General features: G+C 48.5%; 1 protein-coding gene across 7 annotated transcripts in view; it reads right to left on the bottom strand.

Annotated features, from left to right (window-relative positions):
• Positions 1 to 17333, bottom strand: part of CSMD3 (CUB and Sushi multiple domains 3) — a 1888113-nt gene that overhangs the window by 1410421 nt on the left and 460359 nt on the right. For all 7 annotated transcript variants that reach the window (XM_077271102.1, XM_077271099.1, XM_077271098.1 and 4 more), the window contains exon 4: positions 16497 to 16691. In XM_077271102.1, the coding sequence (XP_077127217.1) occupies positions 16497 to 16691 (195 nt within the window). The remainder of the gene's footprint in view (positions 1 to 16496; positions 16692 to 17333) is intronic.

Here is a 17333-nt window from a genome sequence, read left to right on the forward strand (position 1 = left end):
GTCAGCTGTTCCCCTGCTGTGTGTGTGGCAATCCCTCCTACCTCCTCCAACCTCCTCCTCCTCCACCTGTCCCTGGGCTCCAACACCGCCAGTTGCCGTCCAGAAGTGCTGTACGCACAGTCAACAGTCCCTCCTCTGTTATTGGGGTTCAGTAACGTCAGCTGTTCCCCTGCTGTGTGTGTGGCAATCCCTCCTACCTCCTCCAACCTCCTCCAACCTCCTCCTCCTCCACCTGTCCCTGGGCTCCAACACCGCCAGTTGCCGTCCAGAAGTGCTGTACGCACAGTCAACAGTCCCTCCTCTGTTATTGGGGTTCAGTAACGTCAGCTGTTCCCCTGCTGTGTGTGTGGCAATCCCTCCTACCTCCTCCAACCTCCTCCTCCTCCACCTGTCCCTGGGCTCCAACACCGCCAGTTGCCGTCCAGAAGTGCTGTACGCACAGTCAACAGTCCCTCCTCTGTTATTGGGGTTCAGTAACGTCAGCTGTTCCCCTGCTGTGTGTGTGGCAATCCCTCCTACCTCCTCCAACCTCCTCCAACCTCCTCCTCCTCCACCTGTCCCTGGGCTCCAACACCGCCAGTTGCCGTCCAGAAGTGCTGTACGCACAGTCAACAGTCCCTCCTCTGTTATTGGGGTTCAGTAACGTCAGCTGTTCCCCTGCTGTGTGTGTGGCAATCCCTCCTACCTCCTCCAACCTCCTCCTCCTCCACCTGTCCCTGGGCTCCAACACCGCCAGTTGCCGTCCAGAAGTGCTGTACGCACAGTCAACAGTCCCTCCTCTGTTATTGGGGTTCAGTAACGTCAGCTGTTCCCCTGCTGTGTGTGTGGCAATCCCTCCTACCTCCTCCAACCTCCTCCTCCTCCACCTGTCCCTGGGCTCCAACACCGCCAGTTGCCGTCCAGAAGTGCTGTACGCACAGTCAACAGTCCCTCCTCTGTTATTGGGGTTCAGTAACGTCAGCTGTTCCCCTGCTGTGTGTGTGGCAATCCCTCCTACCTCCTCCAACCTCCTCCTCCTCCACCTGTCCCTGGGCTCCAACACCGCCAGTTGCCGTCCAGAAGTGCTGTACGCACAGTCAACAGTCCCTCCTCTGTTATTGGGGTTCAGTAACGTCAGCTGTTCCCCTGCTGTGTGTGTGGCAATCCCTCCTACCTCCTCCAACCTCCTCCTCCTCCACCTGTCCCTGGGCTCCAACACCGCCAGTTGCCGTCCAGAAGTGCTGTACGCACAGTCAACAGTCCCTCCTCTGTTATTGGGGTTCAGTAACGTCAGCTGTTCCCCTGCTGTGTGTGTGGCAATCCCTCCTACCTCCTCCAACCTCCTCCTCCTCCACCTGTCCCTGGGCTCCAACACCGCCAGTTGCCGTCCAGAAGTGCTGTACGCACAGTCAACAGTCCCTCCTCTGTTATTGGGGTTCAGCACCGCCAGCTGTTCCCCTGCTGTGTATACGGCAACGTGTACTGCGACCACCACGCAGGCACAACAAGTTAAATTTAAGGGAACCTGTCCCCCCCCCCCCCATGCGTTTGTTACTGAAGGAGCCACCTTGTGCAGCAGTAATGATGCAAAGGGAAAAAGTGCCTCTTTTCGTGGTGCTCCTTGCATATGCTGAACCTAACACTTATGAAATGTGTCCCCTCACAGCGTTCAACCGTCCGGTAGGTGGAACTTTCCTTTGTCATGTGACGCAGCACAGCCGTCATTTTTACCCCCTTGTCGCCGTGCGCCGCCTCCTCAGCGTTGTTTGAATCTGTCCCGGAGCCTGCGCTGTTAGGTTACCCCTTGGCCATGCACACATTTTGCGCTGCCCGTCTTCTGACATCATTTGCTGTCAGGCTGGCTGCGCCTGTGCGGGTGCGCTGTCCGAGATTCAGCCTCGCGGTGTCGTCTAATGTAATCCCACCGCGGGCCTGGGATCCGTGTCCATGCGCAGTGCATATCCTCGCCTCTCACTCCCCTCCCTACGGCTTCTAAAGACTGTTCGGTGTCAGCTGGTCCCTAATAGCATGCCACGGCCGTGACACCGCACAGTCTTTAGAAGCCGTAGGGAGGGGAGTGAGAGGCGAGGATATGCACTGCGCATGGACACGGATCCCAGGCCCGCGGTGGGATTACATTAGACGACACCGCGAGGCTGAATCTCGGACAGCGCACCCGCACAGGCGCAGCCAGCCTGACAGCAAATGATGTCAGAAGACGGGCAGCGCAAAATGTGTGCATGGCCAAGGGGTAACCTAACAGCGCAGGCTCCGGGACAGATTCAAACAACGCTGAGGAGGCGGCGCACGGCGACAAGGGGGTAAAAATGACGGCTGTGCTGCGTCACATGACAAAGGAAAGTTCCACCGACCGGACGGTTGAACGCTGTGAGGGGACACATTTCATAAGTGTTAGGTTCAGCATCTGCAAGGACCATAATTAAAAGAGCTAAGTTTACCTTTTCCAGCATTAGTGCTGTACACGATGGCTCTTCCAGCTACAAACGCCTGGGGGGGGGGTTAAAGGTTTCCTTTCAACTTGCTCCAGTGCAGGCTTCGGCCTACACTCCGCTCCCCCTGCTCCTCCTGCTGACCCTGGGCACTAACACCGCCAGTTGGGGCCCAGATGTGCTGGCTGCACAGAGCCAAACACCTCGCCAATGTGTCAGTGGGGTCCAGCACCGCCAGCTGTTCCCCTGCTGTGTAGCCGGCAACGTGTCCTGCAAAAGCCACGCAGACACAACAGACCCAAAGCTGCCGCCAGTGCAGGCTTCGGCCTACACTCCCCTCCCCCTGCTCCTCCTCCTCCTGCTCCTCCTCCTGCTGTCCCTGGGCTCTAACACACCGCCAGTTGGGGCCCAGATGTGCTAGCTGCACAGAGAAAAACACCAGCCAATGTGTCAGTGGGGTCCAGCACCGCCAGCTGTTCCCCTGCTGTGCAGCCGGCAACGTGTCCTGCAAAAGCCACGCAGACACAAGAACTGAAATTGAAGGGAACCTGTCCCCCCTCCCCCAGGCGTTTTTACGTTATCCAGCCACCTTGTACAGCGGTAATGCTGCATGTGTGCAAGGTGGCTCAGAAACGTATTCTCCTCGCACATGTGGAACTGAAAACACGTCTGAAATGTGTCCTCTGTGTGACCATTTAACCGTCCCGGTGGTGTGACTTTCCTTTGTAATGACACGCTGCAACCCCCTTGGTAGCGCTGCCCGTCTTCTGGCATCATTGTTTGGCTGGCTGCGCCTCTGCGGCCGCCCTGACCCACACAACGCCCCTCGGTGTCTTATTTATTGGGACTGCGAGGGTGTGATTCATGGGCAGGATCAGTGCATCAGTTCGCCTGTCCCTCCTCTCCTTCCGCCTTCTTCGGACTGTGCGGCTTCATGGCCGTGGCATGCGATAAGGGATCAGATGACGCCGCACAGTCTGAAGCGGGTGTAAGGACCCGAGTGTGAGAGGCCAACATATGTGCTGCGCCAGGCCCTGAATCCCAGCCCCGCAGTGTTTTAACAATGTTAAGACACTGCGGGGCTGGGATTCATGGTCATCGCGAACCGCACCGGCCGACATTACATGATGCCAGAATATGGGCAGCGCTAACGGCGCTAGGCCAGGGGATAACACGACAGCGCAGACTCCTGTACAGCAAATAACAACGCTCGGGAGGCTGCACCCAGCACCAAGGTGGGATTCTTGACACCTGTGCTGCGTCTCATTACAAAGGGAACTCGCGCCTCCGTTACACAGTTTGACTGTATAAAGGGCTGAATGTTATACGTGTTCCATTCAGCGTGTGCAAGGAGAAAAATTACAAGAGCAACCTTTGACTTGCGCAGCACTGCTGCTGCATAAGCTGTGGCTCTTCTACTTTGTAACCCCTGAGGGGGGGTTAAAGGTGACTTTTGAAATCGGTTCAATTAGGCTTCGGCCTACACTCTGCTCCACCTGCAGAGCCCGGGCTCCAACAACGCTAGTTGCTGTCCGGAAGTGCTGGCTGCACAGAGCCAAACACCTCGCCAATGTGTCAGTGGGGTCCAGCACCGCCAGCTGTTCCCCTGCTGTGTAGCCGGCAACGTGTCCTGCAAAAGCCACGCAGACACAACAGACCCAAAGCTGCCGCCAGTGCAGGCTTCGGCCTACACTCCCCTCCCCCTGCTCCTCCTCCTCCTGCTCCTCCTCCTGCTGTCCCTGGGCTCTAACACACCGCCAGTTGGGGCCCAGATGTGCTAGCTGCACAGAGAAAAACACCAGCCAATGTGTCAGTGGGGTCCAGCACCGCCAGCTGTTCCCCTGCTGTGCAGCCGGCAACGTGTCCTGCAAAAGCCACGCAGACACAAGAACTGAAATTGAAGGGAACCTGTCCCCCCTCCCCCAGGCGTTTTTACGTTATCCAGCCACCTTGTACAGCGGTAATGCTGCATGTGTGCAAGGTGGCTCAGAAACGTATTCTCCTCGCACATGTGGAACTGAAAACACGTCTGAAATGTGTCCTCTGTGTGACCATTTAACCGTCCCGGTGGTGTGACTTTCCTTTGTAATGACACGCTGCAACCCCCTTGGTAGCGCTGCCCGTCTTCTGGCATCATTGTTTGGCTGGCTGCGCCTCTGCGGCCGCCCTGACCCACACAACGCCCCTCGGTGTCTTATTTATTGGGACTGCGAGGGTGTGATTCATGGGCAGGATGAGTGCATCAGTTCGCCTGTCCCTCCTCTCCTTCCGCCTTCTTCGGACTGTGCGGCTTCATGGCCGTGGCATGCGATAAGGGATCAGATGACGCCGCACAGTCTGAAGCGGGTGTAAGGACCCGAGTGTGAGAGGCCAACATATGTGCTGCGCCAGGCCCTGAATCCCAGCCCCGCAGTGTTTTAACAATGTTAAGACACTGCGGGGCTGGGATTCATGGTCATCGCGAACCGCACCGGCCGACATTACATGATGCCAGAAGATGGGCAGCGCTAACGGCGCTAGGCCAGGGGATAACACGACAGCGCAGACTCCTGTACAGCAAATAACAACGCTCGGGAGGCTGCACCCAGCACCAAGGTGGGATTCTTGACACCTGTGCTGCGTCTCATTACAAAGGGAACTCGCGCCTCCATTACACAGTTTGACTGTATAAAGGGCTGAATGTTATACGTGTTCCATTCAGCGTGTGCAAGGAGAAAAATTACAAGAGCAACCTTTGACTTGCGCAGCACTGCTGCTGCATAAGCTGTGGCTCTTCTACTTTGTAACCCCTGAGGGGGGGTTAAAGGTGACTTTTGAAATCGGTTCAATTAGGCTTCGGCCTACACTCTGCTCCACCTGCAGAGCCCGGGCTCCAACAACGCTAGTTGCTGTCCGGAAGTGCTGGCTGCACAGAGCCAAACACCTCGCCAATGTGTCAGTGGGGTCCAGCACCGCCAGCTGTTCCCCTGCTGTGTAGCCGGCAACGTGTCCTGCAAAAGCCACGCAGACACAACAGACCCAAAGCTGCCGCCAGTGCAGGCTTCGGCCTACACTCCCCTCCCCCTGCTCCTCCTCCTCCTGCTCCTCCTCCTGCTGTCCCTGGGCTCTAACACACCGCCAGTTGGGGCCCAGATGTGCTAGCTGCACAGAGAAAAACACCAGCCAATGTGTCAGTGGGGTCCAGCACCGCCAGCTGTTCTCCTGCTGTGCAGCCGGCAACGTGTCCTGCAAAAGCCACGCAGACACAAGAACTGAAATTGAAGGGAACCTGTCCCCCCTCCCCCAGGCGTTTTTACGTTATCCAGCCACCTTGTACAGCGGTAATGCTGCATGTGTGCAAGGTGGCTCAGAAACGTATTCTCCTCGCACATGTGGAACTGAAAACACGTCTGAAATGTGTCCTCTGTGTGACCATTTAACCGTCCCGGTGGTGTGACTTTCCTTTGTAATGACACGCTGCAACCCCCTTGGTAGCGCTGCCCGTCTTCTGGCATCATTGTTTGGCTGGCTGCGCCTCTGCGGCCGCCCTGACCCACACAACGCCCCTCGGTGTCTTATTTATTGGGACTGCGAGGGTGTGATTCATGGGCAGGATCAGTGCATCAGTTCGCCTGTCCCTCCTCTCCTTCCGCCTTCTTCGGACTGTGCGGCTTCATGGCCGTGGCATGCGATAAGGGATCAGATGACGCCGCACAGTCTGAAGCGGGTGTAAGGACCCGAGTGTGAGAGGCCAACATATGTGCTGCGCCAGGCCCTGAATCCCAGCCCCGCAGTGTTTTAACAATGTTAAGACACTGCGGGGCTGGGATTCATGGTCATCGCGAACCGCACCGGCCGACATTACATGATGCCAGAAGATGGGCAGCGCTAACGGCGCTAGGCCAGGGGATAACACGACAGCGCAGACTCCTGTACAGCAAATAACAACGCTCGGGAGGCTGCACCCAGCACCAAGGTGGGATTCTTGACACCTGTGCTGCGTCTCATTACAAAGGGAACTCGCGCCTCCATTACACAGTTTGACTGTATAAAGGGCTGAATGTTATACGTGTTCCATTCAGCGTGTGCAAGGAGAAAAATTACAAGAGCAACCTTTGACTTGCGCAGCACTGCTGCTGCATAAGCTGTGGCTCTTCTACTTTGTAACCCCTGAGGGGGGGTTAAAGGTGACTTTTGAAATCGGTTCAATTAGGCTTCGGCCTACACTCTGCTCCACCTGCAGAGCCCGGGCTCCAACAACGCTAGTTGCTGTCCGGAAGTGCTGGCTGCACAGAGCCAAACACCTCGCCAATGTGTCAGTGGGGTCCAGCACCGCCAGCTGTTCCCCTGCTGTGTAGCCGGCAACGTGTCCTGCAAAAGCCACGCAGACACAACAGACCCAAAGCTGCCGCCAGTGCAGGCTTCGGCCTACACTCCCCTCCCCCTGCTCCTCCTCCTCCTGCTCCTCCTCCTGCTGTCCCTGGGCTCTAACACACCGCCAGTTGGGGCCCAGATGTGCTAGCTGCACAGAGAAAAACACCAGCCAATGTGTCAGTGGGGTCCAGCACCGCCAGCTGTTCCCCTGCTGTGCAGCCGGCATCGTGTCCTGCAAAAGCCACGCAGACACAAGAACTGAAATTGAAGGGAACCTGTCCCCCCTCCCCCAGGCGTTTTTACGTTATCCAGCCACCTTGTACAGCGGTAATGCTGCATGTGTGCAAGGTGGCTCAGAAACGTATTCTCCTCGCACATGTGGAACTGAAAACACGTCTGAAATGTGTCCTCTGTGTGACCATTTAACCGTCCCGGTGGTGTGACTTTCCTTTGTAATGACACGCTGCAACCCCCTTGGTAGCGCTGCCCGTCTTCTGGCATCATTGTTTGGCTGGCTGCGCCTCTGCGGCCGCCCTGACCCACACAACGCCCCTCGGTGTCTTATTTATTGGGACTGCGAGGGTGTGATTCATGGGCAGGATCAGTGCATCAGTTCGCCTGTCCCTCCTCTCCTTCCGCCTTCTTCGGACTGTGCGGCTTCATGGCCGTGGCATGCGATAAGGGATCAGATGACGCCGCACAGTCTGAAGCGGGTGTAAGGACCCGAGTGTGAGAGGCCAACATATGTGCTGCGCCAGGCCCTGAATCCCAGCCCCGCAGTGTTTTAACAATGTTAAGACACTGCGGGGCTGGGATTCATGGTCATCGCGAACCGCACCGGCCGACATTACATGATGCCAGAAGATGGGCAGCGCTAACGGCGCTAGGCCAGGGGATAACACGACAGCGCAGACTCCTGTACAGCAAATAACAACGCTCGGGAGGCTGCACCCAGCACCAAGGTGGGATTCTTGACACCTGTGCTGCGTCTCATTACAAAGGGAACTCGCGCCTCCATTACACAGTTTGACTGTATAAAGGGCTGAATGTTATACGTGTTCCATTCAGCGTGTGCAAGGAGAAAAATTACAAGAGCAACCTTTGACTTGCGCAGCACTGCTGCTGCATAAGCTGTGGCTCTTCTACTTTGTAACCCCTGAGGGGGGGTTAAAGGTGACTTTTGAAATCGGTTCAATTAGGCTTCGGCCTACACTCTGCTCCACCTGCAGAGCCCGGGCTCCAACAACGCTAGTTGCTGTCCGGAAGTGCTGGCTGCACAGAGCCAAACACCTCGCCAATGTGTCAGTGGGGTCCAGCACCGCCAGCTGTTCCCCTGCTGTGTAGCCGGCAACGTGTCCTGCAAAAGCCACGCAGACACAACAGACCCAAAGCTGCCGCCAGTGCAGGCTTCGGCCTACACTCCCCTCCCCCTGCTCCTCCTCCTCCTGCTCCTCCTCCTGCTGACCCTGGGCTCTAACACACCGCCAGTTGGGGCCCAGATGTGCTAGCTGCACAGAGAAAAACACCTCGCCAATGTGTCAGTGGGGTCCAGCACCGCCAGCTGTTCCCCTGCTGTGCAGCCGGCATCGTGTCCTGCAAAAGCCACGCAGACACTTGCTCTTGTACCTTCTGCTCCCCATCCTGGTTCCAGTACCGTCAGCTGGTTCCGGGCAGAGCCTTTGGCTTAGGTGCCTCCCTTTGGTATCCGAGTTCCACCAACGTCAGGTGGTCCTTGGTAGTGCTTTCAGGCACGGGTACCTCCTGCTTAGTAACCGGGTTCCAGTAACGTCAGCTGGTCCTCGGTAGTTCCATTGGCTCTTGGACCTTCGGCTACCCATCCGGGTTCCAGCACCGTCAGCTGGTTCTCGGCAGTGTCTTTTGCTCTTGTACCTTCTGCTCCCCATCCTGGTTCCAGTACCGTCAGCTGATTCCGGGCAGAGCCTTTGGCTTAGGTGCCTCCCTCTGGGTATCCGAGTTCCACCAACGTCAGGTGGTCCTTGGTAGTGCTTTCAGCACAGGTACCTCCTGCTTAGTAACCGGGTTCCAGTAACGTCAGCTGGTCCTCGGTAGTTCCATTGGCTCTTGGACCTTCGGGTAGCCATCCGAGTTCCAGTTCCATCAGCTGGTTCTCGGCATTTTCTCAGCCTTCTTGTACCTTCTGCTACATTTCCAAGTTCAAGAGACTAAACACAATGACCCAGAAGACCACCCCTAAGATGACGACGACACCAGAGACGACAACCACCGTGATGACGACGACCCTGGAGACGATGACCCCGAAGACCACCCCGATGACGACGACCCCGGAGACGACGACCCTGAAGACCACCCCGATGACGACGACCCCGGAGACGACGACCCTGGAGACGACGACGACCTGGAAGACCGAGAAGCAGAAGAACAAGAGGCTGCAGAACAAAGAGCAGAAGAACATTAAGCATAACACTAAATATCAGAGCAAAAAATATTATCTAAATTATAAGCAGAAGAAGACTAAGCAGTGTATGGGGGTGAGTCCGTTCCTCCTCGTGGTGCCCCTGGATAAAGCCTGATGCTGCAGGCCAAACTGAACGCGGACAAATGTAACTGTTTTGTGACAGGCAGAACGGAAGGTGTAATCTTCAAACTTTTATAGATAACAACTACGGGAATGCCTGTCACAAATAAGAATATGATGAAGAAGTTGAATATGATGAAGATAATAGTAAAATAAAAAGAATATGAACAATGTAACCCAAAAAATAATAGGTAGAAGATGAAGAAGAAGATGAATAAGGTGAAGAAGTTGATGTCAAAGAAGCTGATGATGAGGATAATTAAGAAGAAAGCGTGGGAGAAGTAAAAAAGAAGGTGAAGGGCGTGGAAGTAGTGAAACATCAATATCTGACATAAAAAAAATAAAAAAAACATAGTCAAATTCTTTCTAACGCCGAACTTCATAAAAAAAAATAAAAAATCCTGCTATTCTATTACATTGGGCTAAACCTCTGTCCCTTTAATATCTCCGCCACGTCCCCCAATACATCCTACAATATTCTTAGTTGTTTTCCTTCATGTAGAATGAACCTACAAGTGTATAAAGGGTTTATTTTAATTCCGATATTTTCGTCCCATTGACTTGCATTGGGATCGGGTATCGGTATCGGATTGGATTCCGATACTGTGACGGTATCGGCCGATACTTTCCGATACCGATACTTTCCGATATCGGAAAGTATCGCTCAACACTAGTCTTTACAAAAACTACTAGAGATTAAAATTTGGCAAATAACACAAATTAAACCAATAAATTGGATTTGCATTGAATACCTGCTACGTGAATTGAATTTCTCTGTTAAATTTGTGTTGTTTGCCAACTTTGGAGTTTGTCAATTCTATGCTCTGGTGGACTCTCCAAGCATAATAAACGTAATATGAAAAAAAAAATTATACCTCATGGCTTTCGTGTCCCGTTTTCCTCACAGCCAGCTGTCCTCCATGCTTCTTCTTTTAATGGTATTGATAATGAAAAGCAGTATGTTTGTCAATTTCTTGTTAGCTATTGTGTCAGACGGCACAACCAATGAGTGCACTGTACATAACAGCTTTGCTAAGAATTCAGTTTTGGACATTTTTAAGCTTGTTTTAGCCTCTTTATTACCTTGGTGAGTTTTCAGGTCCCTTATTGCTTTGCCTTTTGGGAAAGAACTTTAAAACCCCCGGGACTTTATCTGGAGCCATCTGACATTGCTCACCTTGTCAAACCTGACATGTCAATTTAAAACCAAAGCTATTTTCAAAAACTCCTGAAACTTTGAAATACGTCTTCAAAGGGAATAAGGTCTACGGAGTCATTTCAGGAAAAAAAAGCAGAAACAAAGTGATGTTTTCAGCCTTAAAGTACAGTAGTCCAAAAAGTGTCAAAGGGTTTTTTTCATGGACAAAAATAACAAGATGTGTCATAAGGCTAAAAAAGAGGCACAAAAGTAACTATGAAAGCGAAATAATAGATGTTTCTTTTGTTCTATGATAATAACTATATTTATCACAAGTACATCAAAATAAATAATTTACCCATAATCCGCTAATCTTTCTTTTTTCACTATAGTGATTCTTAGGGGGAAATTGAACATTACCAGACTACATCTAATTATTCAGCAAGACATCATGTGATGCGATGTGATTGCTGATTGACTACAGTGCACATATGACATAAGAAGAATGTCACACCAGTGCCGGGGGACCAGGCACAGACATTGCTGGAACAGTGCTGGTGCAGGAGGCTATTAGAAGCTTTTCTTAATTTTCTCAGGTGACTCAGATCTTTACAGAAGGATTGTATAAATAAAGGGACACCACTTTTAAAAGAGGTTCCAAAGTTATTATTTTTGTCATCATTAGTTTTTCGGCTTCCTATGAGTAAAAATTCCAAAGTGTGTTGTCCTCAAAGCAGCACGCCAGTGTTTTTTTTATTTCAGCACTAAAGAGGTGATACTAATCAGTGTTCCCTGCCCTAGTAATATACATACCTGCCACCCAGCTTTTCTGGGAGCCTCTCCTGTCCCGCTCTGCTATCTTGAGACTGCAAATTCAATGTAGCATGAACTTTGAATGTAAGTCTAGGAGGGCCTTATTTTGGTCTCATTCTGGCTCCCATAGGCTTATATTGAGAAGTGACCTGCGGCTCACCCAGCAAATACTGGCGCGATCTGAGAGGTCACAACTAGAAGAACATGACCAGACTGGAACCAAAAATAGAGGATGATGGAGGCTGGTGAGTATGATGGAGGCTGGTGAGTATATTACTAGGGTCAAGGAACTTATAATATGGTTAATAGGACATGCAGGTACAGTGGAGAGAAAAAGTATTTAGTCAGCCACCAATTGTGCAAGTTCTCCCACTTAAAAAGATGAGAGAGATCTGTAATTGACATCATAGGTAGACCAAAACTATGAGAGTCACAATGAGAAAACAAATCCAGAAAATCATCTTGTCTGATTTGGCAAGATTTATTTTGCAAATAATTTGGGGAAATTAGTATTTGTTCCTCTAAAAGCATGCAAGATTTCGACTGTAGCTATCACAGAGCTTTAACTTCTTTAAGAGGCTCCTCTGTCCTCCACTCATTACCTGTATTAAATACTTTTTTCTCCACTGTATACTTGACTTCTGGTTGTAGAATCAATTAAATATATTACGCGGCATGTGAGGAATAATGTGTTTTAATATCTATGTGTTTCAAAATACAATGACTTCCTCATCATCGGGAATACCATAAAGATTCACTCCTGCTGAAGAAATCCAAGTACTTCGAAATGCATAGAGATTAAACCTCACTGCTCTTGAGATGTCGAGCAACCACCAGCGCAGGATACCCACATTTCTAATATTACGCTTATCGAAGAGACTTTGCCTATGTGTTATCAGAAGACTACAGTAGTAATGAATAGTGTTGAGCAATACCTTCTGATATGCAAAGGTATCGGTATCGGATTGGATCGGCTGATAACCAAAAAATATCGGATATCGCCGATACCGATACCCGATACCAATGCATATCAATGGGACACAAAATATCGGAATGGTTCCCAGGGTCTGAAGGAGAGGACACTCTCCTTCAGGCCCTGGGATCCATATTCATGTATAAAATAAAGAATAAAAATAAAAAATATAGATATACTAACCCCTCCGGCGGCCCCGGCTCTCACCGGTCCAAGCGTCTGCCTCCGTTCCTAAGAATGCAGGGGTGAAGGACCTTCGATGACGTCGCGGCTTGTGATTGGTTGCGTGACCGCTCATGTGACTGCTCACACGACCAATCACAAGCCGCAATGTCATCGCAGGTCCTTCACCCCTGCATTCTTAGGAACGGAGGCACCGCTAAGAGCCAGGGTCCGCCAGAGGGGTGAGTATATCAATATTTTTTTATTTTTATTATTTACTTTTTACATGAATATGGATCCCAGGACCTGAAAGAGAGTCTCCTCTCCTCCAGACCCTGGGAACCATACTCACCGCACACTTCCGATTCCGATTTCCGATATCGCAAAAATATCGGAACTCGGTATCGGAATTCCGATACAGCAAATATCGGCCGATACCCGATATTTGCAGTATCGGAATGCTCAACACTAGTAATGAAGCTGGCTGGATTCAGCTTCAAAGCAGCGCTGGTAGACTTTACAGTACAGAGCTTGGAAGTGCGTTACCTGCCTAGGAGACTGGATACTGCTGATAGACTGCAGAGGTGGATTGTAACCTAGGCAATGATCAGTAAGCTATAGAATAAAAAAAATCCTACATTCTTGAGAACAGAAAAGATTTCTAATAACAATTAAATTGAATTTTTTTGCTTTGGCAAACACTGCAATTTTAACCATTTATCATGTTAAGACAACCCCTTATTATGCAACTTTGTATCTATCAGTAATACAAGCATACCTCTGTTTTACAGAAGATTATACTGATTCTTATTGAAATTGGGGTATACATAGATGAAAGGTGACCCCCACATCCTAATAAAATGAACCGCAATGTATTTAATTATTTTCTAAGCAGAAAGGTGATACAATCATTGACACTTTTTATTTTTAATCATTACATTCATTTGATATGAAAAACTTCTTTAACTAAAGAAATACATAAAGATAAAGTCACTGATTGGTGGACTTCATTTTGTGGATTTCCCATTCAGACATTGCAACATTAAATATGCCAGGAACAATCTGCTCTACAGAAAGAGCGGCTACACGGCTACAAATGTTTAGCAGAAACAACAGAAGTTGTTGTCTACTTTCTGACTTCAGCCTGACAGCAGTAACAGCAAATAAAATGTAAAAAATAAAAGGAACTGGATGTATAATAGTCTTGAAATGTCAATCTGTCAAAGTCGTTCTATTTATATTCCTTTTCCACTGACAGTGCCATTTAAAGACCAGAAGATTTTTCAAAATGACTTTTATATATTCACAGTATATATCACAAATCTAAAAGTCTGATAGGGGGAGTATGTCCTGTGTACTAAAATTGCAAAATGCTGCACTATAGTTACAAAAAATCTCTTTTCTTACAAAAAGAAAGAAATAAAAAAGTCAGACTATGTAACAGCAAAAAATGCTATGTCTAATCATTTCTATTGGTCACCATGGAGTCAGACACTTCATGGTTTAAAGGTGCTATATAAACATGGATAATAACCGCTTTTCTCAGAAACTAAATGCCTTACTTATTAATATGTCTATATGTACAAAGATTTACCGATCTCTAGATAACTGCATCAGTCCTGTGTGTTGGAAGCTTGACTCCCGGTTTCAGCACTTTTTGTGTCTGCATGTCATCTGACATTGGTGGAAGAGTACTGGCTTGCTTGTCATTTCAACAACAAAGCCAACTGACTAATTTCTGAAGAACTCTAGAGAGGGGCAAAAGTGCACCACAAAATAGGGCAGTACCATTTAAAAAGAATACCAGTAAAGGAGCTTTAGATAAGGTTTTCATTAGTCCAAACGCGTTTCGGCTCCTAACAAGCACCGCTCTCAATGTAAAAAAAAACACAAGTGTCATTGTTTTTTTGACATTGAGTAAGGTGCCAAAAATCATTGGTACTAATGAAATAATAAACCTACTATTTGGCCATTCTTAAACAGTGTTCACAAGCAGAAATGGTTGTATTGGGCCCACACATACATGAAGACTAATTTCCAAACAGTCTTGTTTACTGATAAGTGTTGAGCAACCCTGGATGGTCCAGATGGATGGAGTAGTGGATGGTTGGTGGATGGCCACCATGTCCCAACAAGGCTGCAACGTCAGCAAGGATGTGGAGGAGTCATGTTTTGGGCCAGAATCATGGAAAACAGCTGGTAAGGCCCTTTAAGGTTCCTGAAGGTGTGAAAATTACCTCTGCAAAGTATATAGAGTTTCTGACTGACAACTTTCTTCTATGGTCTAAAAAGCAGAAACGTGCCTTCAGGAGCAAAATCATCTTCATGCTGACAATGCCCCATCTCATGCTGCAAAGAATACTTCTGAGTCATTGGCTGCTATGGGCATAAAAGGAGATAAACTCATGGTGTGGCCACCATCTTCCCCTGACCTCAACCCTATAGAGAACCTTTAGAGGATCATCAAGCAAAAGATCTATGAGGGTGGGAGGCAGTTCACATCCAAACATCAGCTCTGGGAGGCTATTCCAACTTCATACAAAGAAATACAAGCAGAAACTCTCCAAAAACTCACAAGTTCAATGGATGCAAGAATTGTGAAGGTGATATCAAAGAAGGGTTCCTATGTTAACATGTAACTTGGCCTGTTGGGATGTTTTGGCGTTAAATAGCTTTTTTGTTCAGTGGATGTGACCTCCTAATGCTGCAAATTCCAGAAATGAGCATTTTCAGTTCTTTAAAACATATCAAATGTTTAGAAATTCTACTGTGCATAATAATTTGGAACAGTGCATTTTGAGTTTTTATTCATTTTGGAGATTATACTGTTATCATTGGGAGGTTTCTTCAATAAAATTCGATGTATAATCTAACGGGTGATGACTTTTATTAGACTGACTGTCATTTGCACCGACCATTTAGGAAAATCTGATAAAAATGTAATTTGCATAATAATTTGGAACATAGTGTAGTGTTGAGTGATACCTTCCGATACTCAAAGGTATCGGTATCGGATGGTATCGGCCGATATCCAAAAAATATCAGATATCGCCTATACCAATACCCGATACCAATGCAAGTCAATGGGACACAAGTATCGGAAGGTATCCTGGATGGTTCCCAGGGTCTGAAGGAGAGGAAACTCTCCTTCAGGCCCTGGGATCCATATTCATGTGTAAAATAAGGAATAAAAATAAAAAATAGGGATATACTCACCCTCTGACGCGCCCTGGTAGTAACCGCTGTAACCGGCAGCCTCCGTTCCTAAGAATGAGGAGTTTAGGACCTGCGATGATGTCGCGGCTTGTGATTGGTCGCGTGACCGCTCATGTGACCGCTCACGCGACCAATCACAAGCCGCGACTTCACCGCAGGTCCTAAACTCCTCATTCTTAGGAACGGAGGCTGCCGGTTACATCGGTAAGGTCCAGGGGTCGCCGGAGGGGTGAGTATATCCATATTTTTTATTTTAATTCTTTATTTTTTACATGAATATGGATCCCAGGGTCTGAAGGAGAGTCTCCTCTCCTCTCCTCCAGACCCTGGGAACCATACACTGGGAACTTCCGATTCCGATTTCCGAAATCATAAAAATATCGGAACTCGGTATCGGAATTCCGATACCGCAAGTATCGGCCGATACCCGATACTTGCGGTATCGAAATGCTCAACACTAGTAAATACTTAAATTTAGTCCCAAATCCTCCACTACTGTATGTTCATATACAGTACAGACCAAAAGTTTGGACACACCTTCTCATTTAATGATTTTTCTGTATTTTCATGACTATGGAAATTGTAAATTCACACTGAAGGCACCAAAACTTTGAATTAACACATGTGGAATTATATACTTAACAAAAAAGTGTGAAACAACTGAAAATATGTCTTATATTCTAGGTTCTTCAAAGTAGCCACAAAGGTGTGTCCAAACTTTTGGTCTGTACTGTATCTATCATGTAGGACTTTATTGTAAGGGAACATCTAAGTGTAATCTTTCATTTTAAGACTAATTAGAGTAATGAATTGAATAGCACACAATAACCATAAATTAGCAAAGATCCAACATACCTCTACAAATGGGAACTGGGAAATCCCATGATGCCGTGTTAGCTGAATTTGCTATACATGTAAGCTGGGGATGACCATCCAGAATATATCCTGTTACACAGCTGTACCGGATTTTTTCTCCAACGTCAAACTTTGTTCCAGATAGAACACCTTTAGGTGGGATTCCTGGGTTTCCACAGGAACTGCTCCGTAATTCTGTGGAAAGGAAGAGCAAAAGTTTGAAAGAAATACAGTATCCAAGAAAATTGCATTACAGGACGTGCTTGTTTTCCATAAAAATATCATCTTAGTAAGAAGTCATACAGGCAAATGGGAGAAAAAGATGCAAATAAATTAGCTCTTTCGCAGAATGAGAGAAACTCTTGCAAGTACCAACTTGGAAAGATTGCTACTCTATTAATCAATGTCTAAAACTATACACTCGCTAAGACGAGCATATTACATGGAGAAATGCTGTCCGAGAAAATCAGCACACTTACCAATATGATTTAATGGGCTTCTAAGAGGACAGCATAAACTAATATTGTCAAGTTTATGGGTGCGCAAATAAATTGGTTCCTGTTGTGAATTTGGATTCTGGGCTCCCCCGGTGGCTACTGGTGGAATTGAACTGGTGTTTTCATCTTCTCTGTTCACCTGTTCCCATCAAGATGTGGGAGTCGCTATATAACCTTGCTGCTCTGTTAGTTGCTTGCCGGTCAACAATGTTATCAGAAGCCTCTCTGTGCTTGTTCCTGCTCCTAGACAACTACTAGATAAGTTGGACTCTTGTCCATGTTTGTTTTTGCATTTTTGTTCCAGTTCACAGCTGTAGTTTCGTTACTGTGTCTGGAAAGC

This window comes from Ranitomeya variabilis, chromosome 6 (genome assembly GCF_051348905.1).
Source record: "Ranitomeya variabilis isolate aRanVar5 chromosome 6, aRanVar5.hap1, whole genome shotgun sequence".
Taxonomy (NCBI): Eukaryota; Metazoa; Chordata; class Amphibia; order Anura; family Dendrobatidae; genus Ranitomeya; species Ranitomeya variabilis.